Below are 17267 nucleotides of genomic sequence, written 5' to 3' on the forward strand. Positions count from 1 at the left end.
TCTTTACCCCCAGGCTGAGCTGTACAGAAAGCCAGCAAAAGTAATTGGCGCTCCCGATCCACACGACTGCGCAAGGGAAATGTCCAAAATTTCATGTATTGTCTCCCTCTCAATATTTGTCCGGCTTCAGAAAGAGAAACCAGCATGACAGGCTCAAGACAAGCTCTTTTACTCTGTCCACCCCCCCCCCGACACACACACACACACACACACACACAGACACACACACACACACACACACACACACACACACACACACACACACAGACACACACACACACACACACACACACACAGACACACACAAACACACACACAGACACACACACACACACACACACACACACACACACACACACACACACACACACACACGCACGCACATTCTGAACCCGTCTCAGGGTGTGTGAACTTGTGGAACCTTTCCGCCGTCCAAACCAGATGTGATGCAGGCTGTTTACACTTACATTCGATGACAGCGGCAAATGATAGCAATTTGGATGGGAATGGGGATGGGGATGGGGATGGGGATGGGGATGGGGGACAGATACCAGAGGGAAGAGAAACAGAACAGGACATGCAGGAAGAGAAAGAAAGAATAAAAAAATAAAAAAAACATCCTTCACGCCTCGAAAGGATTTCACGCGGGCCGAGCCTTGTTCTAGACATTCTTCGTGGCGTGCGCTCGAGGCCAGAGAACAACGGTGTCTCTGGAAATATGCTTCACGCTAGAAATGTGAGGCAAATGGAAAAAGAAGGAAAAAGCAGCCAACTTTCCTCAAGACAGTTGATGCGGCAATTTTTTTTCATTATCGGTGTGAGAAAGTGTGGTTTATCGCCAAACAACAATTTTTCGAATGACTTGACGGGAGATCATTATTGCCCTATCATTGTTGCTGCCGCCTTGAAGTGCGTGAAAATGGTAGTTCCCAAGGTTATGTTGTTAAAAAGAAAAACTGATATTTGATACTTCATTTAGCTGGCATTTTATAAGAAACAGCTCTTGAATGTATTTGTATTTTGCACAGTGGTGGGAAAATGACTATTTTAGACATTATAAAAGGTGCAGGTGCAGGTGTTGGTGCACATGCAGGTGCAGGTGCAGGTGTTGGTGCAGGTGCAGGTGCAGGCGCAGCATCACTGCTGGAGGAGGCCGTGGCTGTGGGCATCGCTCTCCAACACACTGCTCTTGTCGTGGCTCTCTGGGACACGCCTGTGCTTGTACAGTAGCGACGCCGCAAAAACTGAACACAGGCAGGGTTGCCAGGTCTCCGTGACAAACCCAGCCATCCCCCAACCTGTGGACAAAAGACACAACCCGCTTCAAAACTTCGAAGTAGCCCAATACCACGGGAAAACCACGGATCTGGCAACTCTGAACACAGTTCCAGAGTGTTTGTTTACACTCAGCTTGTTGACTCAACCCTTCATTTGAACATGAACTTGGTGATTACTGGCTTTCGCTTACATAATTTATCAGCTTTCCTCCGATTTTATTTCGTAGTGAATAATGAAGATGATCAAGAGAGATGCATTGGAGTAAAAGTATAGTTTTTTGGAGCTAAATGTAGCAAAGTAAACGTAAACAGAAATAATAACTCAAGTAAAGTACGGATACTCCCAAAAAATACTTACAGTATAAGTACGGTTACAAACTATTTTTACCTTGTTACTTTACACCACGGGCTATGCATGGGCTCTTCTACAGGCTGTTTGCAATGTTGTATCTATCTGTCTGTCTTATATACGGTATGTCTTGCCCAATGCCGCAGTTAAGATTTCCTATGTGTATGTGTGTGCATCTGCATATGTATTCCTATTGTATTGCACAGACAAAATCCGAGTCCTTCGCCTTCCTGTGGGACATGGCGGTGGTGGAGTACACGGCGCTGACGGACGACGAATGCACGCTGACCGTGACGGGAAACAGCATGAGCACCAGAGGCTACGGCATAGCCCTGCAGCACGGCAGCCCCTACCGCGACCTCTTCTCTCAGAAGTAAATCTGTGTCTAAAATCTCTTACTTTAAAAATGAATCGTCCGGCTGATTATTCATGTCTACCAAAAATGGAGGGAAAGGATTTACAGTAATATACTTTATACACAAAAATATATTTAGTACTCGAAATATATACTGTAAACACGTTTGGCCACCAGGCCGCCAGAGGGTACGCCAGCCAACGGACCAAGGCACGTCCATTGATACACAACAATAACATCACAAGCCGACTCCTCTTTTCTATCATTCCCCTCTTCTAAGGTCTACTCGTTTAAACGCCTTCATCAGTTCAGACACAATGAATTGTCCACACCATAACTTTGGACATAACATTGGCGACATTTCCCCAAACCTTTTATTCGCCGACCCCAGGATGTCATTTCTCGCGTAAATGCCTCTTGTTTATTTTGTCGTGGTGTTATTTTGGGATACACGCTGGGTGGGATCCTTTTGGTATTTGGGAGCTGATGGCCAGTCGACAACAGTAGTTTCCTCGGCAGAGTGTTTAGAAAAAAATGGCAAACGGTGCGTTCTGTTAACGTTGCCCCCTTGTGTACATGTGGGTCAGTGCAAGCCGTGGTCCCGCACGGCGGGAATCCATGTGCCTGGAATCGGACAAAAATGTGTCCTGAACGGATGCACATGCATGTGTTTGTTTCCTCGCCTCTGCGGCGGAGGTCGACTAATGGCCGCACCAAACGCCGGTCCCTCAGCGGAGGGGGAAATTCGCTCCCCCTGCCTCTGTTTCCAGTCAGCCTTCATCATTCTCCTCCACTACACCCATCCGTTCCTCTCATCCCATCCCCGCCAACTGTAAGCGAACTAATGGGGCTGACTGTAGCGCTACGCGTCCCCGGGCCAAAGCTTATTCAACCTGATGTGAAAGCCAATTATTTCGACGCCAGACGTTGTTTTCCTCTGCCTTTGTTTACGCAGAGCTGTTCTTACAGCTCTTGTTAGTACTAAGTAATAGATGCTGCGAGTCAATACCGCTTATTGTCCCTCCAACCTACTCCTGGATTTCTACCGGGTACTCCGAGATTCGGGGGGTTTCGTGTCCCAAAACGTCCATCAAGGATATTATGGGGTTGTTTTTTGCTTGTTTGTCTGTCTGCTTGTGAACAAAATATATCAGAACTTGAATTTCACTAAAATGATGTTGAGGTGCTATGTCGCTTCATCCTGATTGAACGTTTTATTTTGGCTTTGTAATAATGCCAAAAATTGATTGGTTTGTCAATTAGGCAACTCCAGAGCCCATTGTAGAGCTAACTCCCTTACTTACTGAGCTGGATTTGAGGTTTCTGGGACAAGCACAAGTTCCCAATTATTAGTCATCAGAATCCCATCCAAGACCGTAAATGTTGCGCTCTCAAGAAGAAAGGAATGGAGAAAACATTATGTTATCATGTACTTTTCCATAGGTTGCTTTTTGCAGCAGGGAATTTGAGGATGTTCTTGTCAAATACATATAACATTGTTCACCGTCAAGGTGATAAGTGTGTGCGGTCGCCTTGAAATAGACCAGTGAACCAGTTTCAGGTCTGGATCGCCTGTTAAGAAACACTGTATGAGCCGAATATTGTTTTATATGACATTTTTTGTAATCCCTGCCTGGGTGGATTTCGGTTGGGTCTATTGACATTTGGTGTGCATATACCCAAGGGATTTGTTATGCCTCATCTTCCACATGTGCTGTGGTGCTGCATGTTGAGATGCAGATAACGCCTCGGGAAAATTTTCTACCTGGGCAGAGGTCTGAGCTCTACGGATTATTTGTGCAACTATCTTATTCCTGCCATGTTTTTTGATTTGTTTTTATTTATTTATTTCTAACTTTAACTAATATTGAAATCTTGACAATTTGAACCATTGTTGTGTATATAATCAAGTCAGGGCAGAGTCAGCTATTTTTTTAATCACAAATATTAACCATGTAATTTTAATATGTGCCTTCTAAATCCTAGCCTCATAAACTGTGCAAATGAAATTACTCAGCGAGCTAATCTGTTTTGAGGGCTGCACTTATTATTAGTTGCTGGTTCAGTTTGTGTTCCTGAAAGCATTGATCGCCATTCTCCTCCTCAGAATCCTGGAGCTCCAGGAGAAAGGAGACCTGGACATCCTGAAGCAGAAGTGGTGGCCGAGGAAGGGCCGCTGCGATCTGGACAGCCATGCAGATGCCCAACCGGAGGGGAGGGCTCTGCGGCTCCATAGCTTCGCCGGTGTCTTCTGTATCCTAGCAGCAGGGCTGTTACTGGCCCTCCTAGTGGCCGCCCTGGAGACCTGGTGGAACAGCAACCACTGCCGGAGAGAGCAGCCCAAAGAGGTGACCACTGACATCCCGTCGGGCCAGGGCCAAGGCCCAAGTCTGCTAGCCCAGAACCGGGTCGTGGCGGCCACCATGGGCCCCCCGGCTCCTCCGAGGCCCCGGTCGAGACCCAGACCCCCAGGCCCCCCGGTCCTGCCCAGAGATGCCACTGCCACACTCTACTTTATGGATCCAGCAGGCGCTGACACCAGCCCCGATTTAGTAGAGCTGCAGTACACCCAGTTATAATAGGTGTGCCCCCCTGTCCAGACGATGATAGTCCGAACATCATGTGACCTATTCATTCCTGCTCATGTTGGGAGAAAAAGGTTGGGGTGCTGTTTGTTAGGGAGTACTGTGGGGCCTCGCTCTCAAAGACAGCAACTGCGATCCTCCCTCATGCTAACTTCCTAACAGAGAAACATCACATGAGTCAACAAAATGGTTCCATTTTCATTATCATCAATGGCAATGCGAGAGAACCGCAGTTGGAATGATAATGCTGCCTACGGTGTTAAACTTCATAATTAAATTGTACTTCTGAGTTGATGAGTACTTCACTTGGACAATAGCTCTCTTTAGATAATCCATTCAAGTCTTAAACTTTCGAGCCCTGAACTAATGTAGCTGCTATGGACCGGGCAGGCTCTCTGTATGAGGCCTACTGACTAATAAGGCTTGACATGGATCCCTAAACTAAAGTGTGAGCAAAAAGCAAATGCTGCATAATTTGAGCTTTGACCTCCTGGTTGACTTGACAGTTCAATAATGCAATAAGAACCGCTAGATAAGCACACGCCCCTATTCTGCCGTCTGGGAAAAGGGATCGTACCGTACCTCGTAATAACCTCATATTGCTGACATACGACACACGGGATGGCCTGTCTAACACTTGTGCCATCTAAATAAAATTACACAGCACTTTGTTTGTTCGTATGGTCCATTACTATGGTCCGTCTTATGTCTTGACAAAGTCCACGTCAGTTGCACCTCTACACCCTATGGCAGCACAAGCATAATGTGCAATATGACAGCCATTTTTAAATGACAACATACTGTGAGTATATGCAGCTTTGAGCCATTTTGCGTGACGACTTATTGCAATTATATGTCAATGTCCCGATACGCTCTGTTGGTTACATATCATTGTTTATGATTTCTAGCAGGTGACAAAGGATTACAGTCTGGAAAAGGTTTCTGGTCCATTGACATATAATGAAATAACAAGCGCTTCACCGGAGGGGAGGCGGGACATATGGACAGACAGAGAGAGAGACTGGGAGATGGCAGAGGCTCTTGACACAGGTCAGGAGAGGACTGACATACTTGATGATCATTGGCTGTTTAAGACAGAGGGGGCGGGGCATGTGGGTGGAGTTAAAATGTCAGTTGCATCATTGCTCATCTCGCACCATGATCTCTCCTGTTGTTTGGCTTCTTCGTCTTGGTGTGTCCAGTATGGCTCGCGCTGCATAACGTGCATGGGAATTGAACTGGATGTTCAGAGGGCAGGGCGCAGCCAAAACAGAGAGCATTCCAACTTTTCTTGAATAAAATGTGACCCATTTTGGCTTCTCCCTATCCTATCATGTCTATGTCGTCCATTAATGCCTGATCCTGCAACCAAAATGACAAAGAAAAAATGCAAATGTTTCCTGAATACGATTTAGGCAAAAATGTATGCATTAATGGCCCCTTTAAAAGTCTTCTACTGAATGACATTGTCTCATGGAGTTTGATTTATTGGCCTTGTTCTCCATTAAAACCCTGTCTTGTGATAAGCCGATGGTCTTCCTGCGGTGGGTGTAAGGAGGAGAACCCCCCTCCTCCCAACACTTTTTGTATGAAGAGACATCGTGGTCTAGGCTCATTTGAAAAGTGGAGACATTACCTTTTACGATCGCATATTTTCGCCCTGAGATTCGAAGGTAATACATCAACATCCTTAATGTCTTCACTTTGGCTGCTTTAAATTGAGTACCGGTGCTTGAGTTTGTGGGGTGTTCTTCAATGATTTTGGAAAAGGTTGTGCCATTTTCAGCATCATTCAATTTGACAAGCTAATTAAGTAGAAGAGACGTGTATTAACTTGAGAAGTATTTAAGTAGACTGGATTGGATCTACTGTAGCTCGCAGTCCTTATGCCTAAATCATTGTTCGTAACAGTTTTTTTTTTTTTTTTGTTTTTTTTTTGTTCTCTGCCTCCCCAATTTTCCTCTGTCTGTCCCTTTAAATCCTTTCCCTTTGCTTCCAACCCTTCTCACTATACATTGCCTCCCTGCTGCCCCTCTGTTCTCCCCTGACTCATCGACCGGCCTTCTTCCCTCCTCTTTCTTCCTCTGCCGATGTCTCGATGCCTCTCTCTCTCTCTCGCTCTCTCTCTCTCTCTCTCTCTCTCTCTCTCTCTCTCTCTCTCTCTCTCTCTGCTTCTTATTCCGTCCCTCTCTGTCCCTGTAGGACAAAGAGGTGAACCTGGAGCAGGTCCACCAGCGTTTGAACAGCCTCCTGGACGAGGACTTGGCCCACAAGCAGCTGCCCGGCCAGTCTATCGAGATTTCTGCCCTGGACATTGGCAGCATGCAACCCAGCCGCTCGCTGGAGGCTTTGTCCGCTCGGGACTACCCGGGCCATCGGGGGGGTCCTCCGCTGTCTGTGACCACCTTCCTCCAGGAGGGTCGTGGGGCAGGAAGGACACTGGGTGCCACCGCTGGCAGGACCCTGCCCCTCCCCCTCAGCAGCGCCACCATGCCGTCTATCCGCTGCAAGCACAGGGCGCCCAACGGGGGGCTCTTCAGGCAGAGCCCCATCAAGACACCCATGCCCATATCCTACCAATCAGTGCCAGGAGGACCAATCCCAGAAGCCATTGAGCCCAACCACGGGACGTCCATCTGAGCACGCGGGACCCACCCATCACAGACACTCAAGGGGAAAAAAAAAAAAAAAAAAAAAAAGGAAAGCTCCGAGCTGCAGGGAGTGCGAATGGTGTGGACGAATATAAATAAAACTTGGACAAAAACAACAAAAAAAAAGGATTTATACTACCAGCGAAGACATCACATAACATTACATGACAATAAGAGACTTCTATGTACATATTTGTAAGTACAAAGAAAGCGAGGAACTGTTAAAAAAAGAAGTGTATTTTGAATATTCTCGAAAGTTGAGTTTAAAAATCATATCTAAAAGTATTCAAAAAAAAAAATATGGCTGTTTGAATGGCTTTGTAAATGTTGTTCTCAATGAATAAAGGTGACAATTCTTTGTGGTTATTTTCTAAGTGCCAAGTTCGAAGATGTTTTGTTTTTAAATGAACATTTTACTTGAATGTACCGAGAAAATTCATGATGACAAAAACTATTCGTTTCACACTTTAAAGACATTAAAGGAATTTGATATGAAAAAAAAATAAAAAGGAAATGATAGAAAAATACCAACTGAGACGTGTGCTTTAAAAACTTCATACCCGATGCGGTATTTGTGCCATCCATGTGTATTTTACTCTGTCTCTGTGTTTGGAAGGTCCTTGTATCCCATGCACCAATGCATGCTACGTAATAGTTGAGCAGGTAACTTATACTTATAACCAGGCACGTGCAGAGGGGGTGACACCTGTCCCTTGACGTCCATGGTGCCCTTTTTAGAGAGCTTGGCCAGTGCTAAGCAAAGCGGACTAATTCGTTTTTCTCAATCTATTGCCAACTTTGTGCAAAATAGAATAATATAAGCCAAAATTGTAGCCCTATGCAAGTGAACGCTTTGTAGATAGTGGATAAAAAGAAGACAAGAACTCCTTTCCCAACATGTGTTTTTATAATAAAAAACTTTTTTTTAGAATAACGTAGAAAATACAGTGCTGCGAGTCACATATTCCAGAATAAATTACCTTTAATTAGCCGATAGGAAAAAGGAGAAGAGAAGGCCCTGACAGGCCGGTAGCGTATTTCTATTTCCTGGGATGTTTGATATGAATATTCATTATTCAAGATTCAATTAAAGACCTTATTTGCAATTTGCTCAGGTACCGGTGTGCAAGGTCATTGGAATACTTGTGCAGATCTCTCAATGAGTCAAGTCAACTAATAAAGACATATTGCACAAATTAGCACATATTTATATATAAAAAAAAGACACACAATTAACAGATAATAAAATATGTACATAGTAAAACGTATAAAGTTAGTGCAAGCTCATAATAAAAAATATAAAATGTAAAAAGTGAGTGTGTGTGTGTGTGTGTGTGTGTGTGTGTGTGTGTGTGTGTGTGTGTGTGAACCGTTATCACAGTTCAGAGGGGTATGGACTGGGGAGGGGGGGGGGGTGTATTTCACACCAGCTTGAATGTCTTCTGCAAGTGGTCTGTTGTGGAAGCGCTTCCTGCTTGTCCTGACGCTCTCCGGCCGGTGGTATCCTAGCTGGTGTCTGGAGCTTCTCCACCAAGACTGTGAGTGTCCAGGATGGTTGTCGCTCTCTGAGGATAAGCCGCTGTTCTTTCCCGCAGCGGTGGAGTTGTGTTCCTATGATCCTCTCTGCGGTTTTAATAGTCCTCCGCAGGGCATTCCCCTGCATTGGTGTGGTGTTTCCATGCCTCACTGTCCAGCGCAGGTTGTCGGAGTTCTGCAGGCCCAGAAACCGGAAGCTGTCGGCCCGTTTCCACCGCGGTACCTTTGATCCGCAGAGGTTGCGGAGGTTCTTCCAGAAATCCAGGATTAGCTCCTTGGTCTCGTCAGTGTTTTCCTCCCCAGAGGCGGGTTTCTCATCCGACAGCTGCCTGGAGTGTGATTTGTTGTCTTCCTCAATAAGTCCAAGAGTGGTTGCCTCATCTGCAAATTTGAAAATGTTGCTAAGTTTATGGGTGGACAGGCAGTCATGAGTGTAGAGGGAGCCCAGGGCAGCAGATCCCCCAAGGCAGCAGCCCGGGGGGATCATGGGGAGTCTGTACGGGAGCCCTTATTGGTTGAGTCCAAACGAGTATTCATTGGTGGAATTGGTAAGAATAAGTAAACGTACGACTGCAGCACCAAAGAAGCTGATAGACCAAATAGGTAGGGAAACTAGAAATACATTTATAAAAATGTATTAATTATTATATACATTTATTAAAATAAATAAATAAATAAATAAGCTCTTCATTTATCTCTATATAATTGCATATATTTATCTTGCTATAGCTATAGCTATTGCTATAAGTTAACAATGTGATTTATTGCTACTTTATTCTTAAAACAGAGAAAATAATTTGGTGCCTCAATATGGATCATTTGAGGCTATATTGGGGATGTCTACATCACATCACGTGATGTCACTGATCCACCCTTTTCCCAAAGTAACTTACAATAAGTACATTTTGTCATAGTATCAAACAGACTGTACAACACAGTCACAACTAAACCTGCTCTCGGAGCGAGCAGCACCAGTAGAGAAGAGTTAGAGTTTTTATTTCTATTTTTTAACAGGGAAGTAAGAGAGTGGAGAGGAAAGGGATCCTCATGAGGTAGACAGGTCAGTGCAGCAGGATCCAGGTGCAGTTTGAAGAGATGGGTCTTCACACATAATACATTGATAAGCAATCTTAAGTAATGTGGAAATTATTGATATTTTTAATATTCTATATTCAAAAATAATTCATTTCAACTCTCTATGAAGTTCATGAAATTACTCTAATGCAGACTGAAAGTGCCAGTCTCGAAGATTTTCATTTAAATAAATATCGGTTAAAGGGGACCGCTCATGCTCCTTTTCAACAGGTTAGGTTTCAATAGGTCTCTGAGGTGCCCAAAATATGAATTAGTTGCAGTTTTGGCATGGACAGTTGGTATTCATTACTCTTTCTTTACAATATTTGTGCTGGTCTCTGCAACCGTTTGCAACAACATTTAACTATATCACGGTATTACGATAAAATCCCAGACAATATATATAAATATATTCCTAATATATTGCCAATGAAGCATTACTATAAACCATAAACTATTCAAATATTCCAGATAACATAAGATACTTTATTAATCCCCAAAGGGAAATTCCAGTGTTGCAGCAGCAATGACAAAGCATACATCATTTACAAAAACACGTTGTTTTTGAATCAATTACTATATATATATATATATATATATATATATACATACTGTATATACTGTATATATATATAGATATATATATATATATATATATATATTCACACACATATACTGTGTATATAAATATATATACACACACACATATATACTGTATATATATTTATATACATACATACATATATACACATACACACATACTGTATATACAGATACACACACATATGCTTATGTGTATATAGACATATAAACATATAAAATAACTACTGTACGGTGTAAAATAAAAAGAATGAAATAGAATTTAACTTAGTGAATGGTAAAGCTTGAAAGTGGAAGTTAAATGTGAAGTATAAATGTGCCTCATGCATTGCCATTCAGAGGAGGCCTTTCCTCTCCTGGCACAGAGGGGAGTCATTGTAGGTGACTATTGAGGTGGGCGGGAATGAATGAATAACGGTTCTTATTGCAGCGGAGCTGAAGGAGCCTCTGGCTGAAGACACTGTTGTGTGACCAGTAGGTTGTGTAGGGGGCTGTGCAGTGTTGTCCAGTATGCTGAGCAGCCTGTGCGGCATCCTTCCCTCCACGAGCATCTCTAGGGGCTCCAGAGCAGCCCCCAGCACAGAGCCAGCCTTCCTTATCAGTTTGTTCAGTTTCTTGGAGTCTCTGGCTCTAACGCTGCTGCCCCAACAGAGGACTGCAAAGAAAACTGCACTGGCCACGACAGACTGGTAGAGGATATGCAACATCTTGCTGCACACATTGAAGGACCTGAGCCTTCCCGCAAAAAACAGAAGCTGCATTGGATTGCGCACATACAATCTGCCGATCTGCCAGGCCGAGCACATCTGGTACGGTACCTGTACCTGTGCGCTTGCGTCGAGAGGAGGCTGCCATGTTTTGTTGCAGCTTCTCGCCTGTGTGTGTGCGTGTCTGTTTTAGTTTGTTTCTCGTCTCCCCAAACTTTTGGCTATCGCTATTTCAGTTTTGGCCCACCTCTGCAACTACCTGAGACTATTTATTTTATTGTTTTTGGATCAACAGCTTGCCGTCTCCCAGCCCTGTCATCTCGCTGCTAGCCCTCCCTGCTAGCTTCCGCCGCTAGCGCCGCTAGCTGAGATAGGCGCTCACCTGTTGCTGAGATTGTGCTCCTAAAATACTCTGCATTAGAATTCATGAATCTCTCCTGTCACTCCACTCCAAACTGCCTCGCCGACAATTAATCCATCGGACTCCTGCACCGCCCTCGCTATGTCCACAGGGCTGCTCACTGTCAGTCTGTTTATTTGGATCGCACTATTACATCCATAATGTCCAATCGGCGGAGGCAACGTCATCACAACAAATCCCATGTGCACATTGTTCTGCAGCCGCTGGTCTGTGTTGACAGGGTCGTTCCTCCCAACTCGCCTGCCTCGCCTTCCATAGTTAAAACTGCAACATTCATGCTACAGAATGCACAATCGCTCAGCAATAAATCACTACTCATTTACCACATCATCATGGAACGGAAAATTTACTTTCTCTGTTTAACAGAAACTTGGCAAGTTCAACAGGACTTTATGACACTCAACCTCTCGCTTCACTCACCTAGCTGTTTTTCCGACCACCTTGCCATCCTGTTCACTGTTCCTGTCCCCCTGGCCAGGCAACACGTTAAACGCATCATGTTCAGGAACCTCAAGTCATTGAGTCCTGGCAGCCCTGATCAACACCCTTGCGACCCACCTGGCCCTAGATCCCCCTGACACCACGGTGGATGGCCTGGTTGCCCATTACAACTCTGCCCTCTCCCGCAGCCTCAGTTCCCTTGCCCCCCTCAAAATCCGGACTGTCTACTTCACTCGCCCTGCCCCCTGGTACACCTCTGAACTCCACACCATGAAGGCCAGCTGCCGTCAGCTGGAGAGGCTCTAAAGAGGATCTGGCCTAACTGCCCACCTTGAGGCCTTCAAACAGCATGTGAGTTCCTGCAAATAAGCTCTCTCCAAAACCAAGACCCGATGTTACTCCACCCTCATTGGCAATCAGCAAAACTACCCCAGAATGCTGTTCTCCACCATCAACCGGCTGCTCCACCCCCCTGATCCCCCTCAATCCCCTGACCACTGCTCCATGTTCCAGGAGTTTTTCCAGGCCAAAGTGGACACCATCTCCCAGCATCTCCAGTCGCCTGCCCTCCCACACACACCACAACCACAGGGTGTTGCACCCCCAGCTGCCTGCCCACCCCAGTGCTGTCTCTCCTCCTTCTCCCCTGTGGACCTGCCTCAAATTACTATGCTGGTCACCAAGGCCAAGGCCTCCACCTGCTCGCTGAACCCCATGCCCACAGCCCTGGTCAAGGCATGCCTACCTACCCTCTCCCCTGTCATGGTGGCCATCATTAACGGCTCCCTGAAATCCAGCACGGTTCCAACCAGCTTCAAAATGGCCTCAGTCAGACCGATCCTAAAAAAGCCTGGTCTCGACCCTGACAACCCCAACCACTACAACAAGCAAAATTCCAGCAAAATCCTGGAATGAGCAGTTGCTGCCCTACTCCAACAGCACAAGTCCAATCATGAGCTTCACAAACCCCTTCAATCTGGATTCAGAACTCACCACAGCACGGGGACCGCCCTCATTAAAATCACTAACGACCTTCTCACTGCTGCTGACGCAGGCTATATCAGTGTCCTCAACCTTCTCCACCTCTCAGCTGCCTTCAACACAGTCTACCACACTATCCTCCTGAACCGTCTACCCGGCTACCTTGGCCTCTCCAGTACAGCACTCTCCTGGTTCCAATCCTATCTGACCAACAGGAAGCAGTTTGTCACTATCGGAGACTCCTGCTCCTCCCATTACCCAGTTGACCAAGGCGTGACTCAAGGCTTCGTGCTTGGGCCCCTCCTCTTCACTATCTACATGCTCGGTCAGATCATATGCCACCACGGTCTATGCTTCCACACCTACGCAGCTGACACCCAGTTATACCTCAGCACAAAACCATCCACCCGGCTCCCCCCTCAGTCTCTTCTCAACTGCCTCCACGACATGAAAGTCTGGATGTCATCAAACCTGCTCAAACTCAACAATAACCAACAATAACCAAACTCTTGAGTTGTGGCTCCCAAGGCACTGCTCAGGAAGGTTGGAGATCTGCTCCTGGTTATTGATGGCTGCTCTATCTTCCCATCCCCGCGAAGTACACAACCTAGGCGTCATCTTCGATTCAACCCTTTAATTTCACTCACACATCCATGACCAAATGTGCCTTCTTCAACCTCAAGAACATCTCCAGAGTCCGCCCATCACTGTCTGAGTCTGTGGCAGAAACACTAATCCACGCTTTCATCACCTCCCGTCTGGACTACTGCAATGGAGTCCTGTCCGGGGTTCCAAGCAAAGTCCTGGACAGGCTCCAGTACGTTTAAAACTCTGCTGCCAGAGTTCTGACCCGCAACAAGGCAGCACCATCTGTTCAAAACCCGTATTTCCTACAAAACCCTACTAGTAACCTACAAATCCACGCCCTCGCCCCGCAGTACCTAACAGACCTCCTCCACCCCTATGCACCGTGCCAGAAGCTGCGGTCCTCGGACACGGGTCTGCCCTCCCATATTTCTATTCTTAACATTTTTTTATTTCTTTTTAACAGTATTTGTGAGGAGCTCTCCAGGCACTTTCAAACGTGCCACTGAGCCGCCAGCTCTCAAAAGGTCACTTGGGGGAAACAATTGCCGAGCGACCTTTTCCAACTCTGGTCCGTGAACCTGAAGCGCTCGTCCAGCGGCTTAATTCTCATCTCTGAGTCTTAAATTGAGGTGTCATCTCCTCCGATCGGCTGATTAAAGGAACCCCTGCGGTGACTCAGACGGGAAAACTGGCACTTGGGCTTGTGACGGCAGCGCTGAAAGGCAGCAACTGAACCCGCTGCACCGCAGATTCCCGCTGGGTTCCGACTCCCCTGAGATGATCTCCACCGGTTTCTATCCATCCGCTCATACGTCACACGACCAAATAACCTGTAGACCCCCATCAGGAACTCTCCCTAACAACAAGAATTCGGGTTGGATGTGAGAAGTCTGGACTCAAAACTACACTTATCACGCTGGGCTGCACCTTGTGCTGTTCTCACGAAACTTTTGTGTAATCAGGTTGAGTTTCTCCATAAATCGCTACGGCAAGCAACATGTGAACGTGGGAGCTCCAAGAAACATTTTGTCAAAAGAGGCTCCAGGGGGTCCCTCCGGGGGGCCCCCAGCAAAATGATTTATCTGGATCCCAGAGGAAATCTGATCAAATGGGCTCTGTGGCGTATGGACAATACTGTTACATACACCACAGAGCCCCGTGTTAATGTATGTGTGTGTGTGTGTGTGCTTGCTTGCATGTATATAAGCATCAGGCAAAAATAGAGGCCCAATGTCGAATAAAAAAATAATCTATAGACGTGCATTATCAAACAAAAAAGTTGAATTTTTGTTCAAAGCCACTTATGCTCAACTATTGTGAACTTTGCAATTCACACATTTATCGTAGTTGTTCAATAATCAATGTAATACTGTTCAAGATTGAGGATTTTTGCTATTACATGTTCTCACAGTTGAACACTTCTTATTGTTCTAATTTCTCTATACTCCGCCCTCTGGAGGGTTAAAAGAGCTTCATTGGATATGTTGCTTATGAATATTTGAAGCTCCAAATTTGCCGTTTTCATGTTTTGGTTCCACACAAAGGTCAAGTTCACTCTAAGGAGGAAACATTTAACTACCAGTTCAAAAAAGAATTTAGATAAACATCGAACATTCAATATTGACCACTGTTGACCAAGCGCACAGACATGTATGGCTAGGACTACTTTTTACTCGACAACATGAGCAAAAGGAGCGATTTTGTTAGTTAAATGCTTCAATGTTTCAGAGGGGTTAGAAAATAACGTATTCCTCCAAGGAGGCCATGAGGAAGACTGGAAGAGATTGAAGATATGAGAGAACAAAGCTAATGTCTCAACTTAGGATCTAAAGCACAGAAAAACAACCAGCCTCATAATAACACATAACTGCTGGTTAGTAAGTCATGAGCTAATTGGTATGCAATAACCACTCCCTTCAGGTTATGCAATCCAGGTGATATGCAGAATGTGTATTATCATAGAAAGTGAAGTAGGAGGTCTTTCTTCATTGCCAGAGGTTAAAAATCTCCTGCAATTCTGCAAAAAACTTTGGTTGATTGCATCACATGTTTTTAGAAAATGCAGCTGCAAAACAAATCTCTGAGGAACTGAATATATAACAATTAGGCAGAAAAATAACCCATAAAAAAAAAGGTGTGTACTAAAATATTACCAGTGGTTTCTGTTATATGTAGAATGCATATTATGACGGACAACTCTTAGGTTTACTTTCAAATGATTGTTTCTTATTTTGCATCGTTTGAGTTTTTGGCACCTGGGCTCTACTGCTCCTCACTCCCAGCGAGGTGTGCAGAAATTGCAGGCGTACTGTACTTACTGAGATAGAAATAGAGTGATGAGTTTGAATCTGCCCCATTGGATACAGGAGTAGAGCCAAACAGGTGGATGCAGGGAAGCACAGCAAAGCAGGAACTAAGGCAGGCGGGGCAGGAGTTGGCTGCTTGAAAAGGCCGGCCTATTAAGGGGATGGAAGCGTGTGGCGCCGTCAAGTTGTCTGACAGAACAAGCTCCGCAAGCTACGCATCATTTATTTTATCATATATAACTATTTCTTCATTGCCAGGAGTTTTAAAAATCACTTGATTTTATTTGCTACTACTTATGACTTTTTCCCAATTCCTACGAAGTAACACATGGAACTTTGCAAATTGGATGACATTTTTTGAGAAAACTTGAGAAAAAGCATTTTCTGTTGCAACAATCACCAAAAAAGACTGGAGGGACTGAAATAACACAGTAAAATAAAGTGCAAAAGTTTATCTTAAATCTTTATTCTTCAAATAATAAAAACTCAAGAGTCTGAACAAGAGTTTAAAGAATAAAGAGTATAAACAGAGCAATTAAAAGTTTATTATGCCCATACATTGGAGTGGTAGCTATTCTATTCTCTTCTATTTTAAGCTTTGATTAAAATGCTACTTGGCTGGAAAATCAATGGCCGTCATCACTCTTTTTCTCTTTACAGGCGAGAACGGGGGAGACTGATTGATTTCGGCTTTTTCAGAATTGATGAGTCGGTCTGTAAGAGCGTGATCGCTTTCAAAAAGCCACTAATGTTTTTTTCCCTCTCGGGTATCTCTTACTTTTTTGCTTCGATTTTTCGGAAAAATTTTAAGAGCATGGAAGGACCTCTGTGTTGGGCCAACGTCGCCAATTCAGCTCTATATACTGTATGTGTGTGTGAGCATGTGTGTGTGTGTGTGTGTGTGTGTGTGTGAGCGTGTGTGTGTCTGTGCGTGCGTGCGTGTGTGTGTGTGTGTGTGTGTGTGTGTGTGTGCGTGTGTGTGTGTGCGTGTGTGTGTGTGTGTGTGTGTGTGTGTGTGTGTGTGTGTGTGTGTGTGTGCGGAGACTGTGTGTGCTGATCTGCCCCCACCCCCACCCTCCCCGTCCCGTGGCACCTTCCTGTCGGTCCCATCACGAGTGCCGCTGAGCGCTCGGACCCCCGGGGAGTTCTGACCTTGTTTGTTCGGGGGCTTACTTCCTCTTCCCCCTCCCGCCCTCCCCTTACGCACGCGGAACGCTCCGCCGCCGCTGCCGCCGCCGCCGCCACTTTGAGTCAGGATTGGGTCCGCTGACGTCCGGCGCCCTGCACCTCCGCTGACACACGCGACTTCACGTGCAAATTGCTCCACAAACGGCTGTTATCACATGGTAGAGCAGAGCCGCTCCATGAATAGAATCTTTCTTGCGGACTAAAAAAA

General features: G+C 45.4%; 1 protein-coding gene across 1 annotated transcript in view; it reads left to right on the plus strand.

Moving 5' to 3' along the window:
- The window catches only part of grid1a (glutamate receptor, ionotropic, delta 1a), a gene marked incomplete at both ends in the record, with an annotated part of 268104 nt that extends 260898 nt beyond the window's left edge, over window positions 1-7206 (plus strand). The window contains 3 exons of the mRNA XM_080016956.1: window positions 1833-1999; window positions 4089-4329; window positions 6769-7206. Of these exons, the coding sequence (XP_079873082.1) occupies window positions 1833-1999; window positions 4089-4329; window positions 6769-7206 (846 nt within the window). The remainder of the gene's footprint in view (window positions 1-1832; window positions 2000-4088; window positions 4330-6768) is intronic.
- Between the last annotated feature and the right edge of the window lie 10061 nt (window positions 7207-17267).

This window comes from Zeus faber (assembly GCF_960531495.2).
Source record: "Zeus faber genome assembly, chromosome: 16".
NCBI classification, from domain to species: domain Eukaryota; kingdom Metazoa; phylum Chordata; class Actinopteri; order Zeiformes; family Zeidae; genus Zeus; species Zeus faber.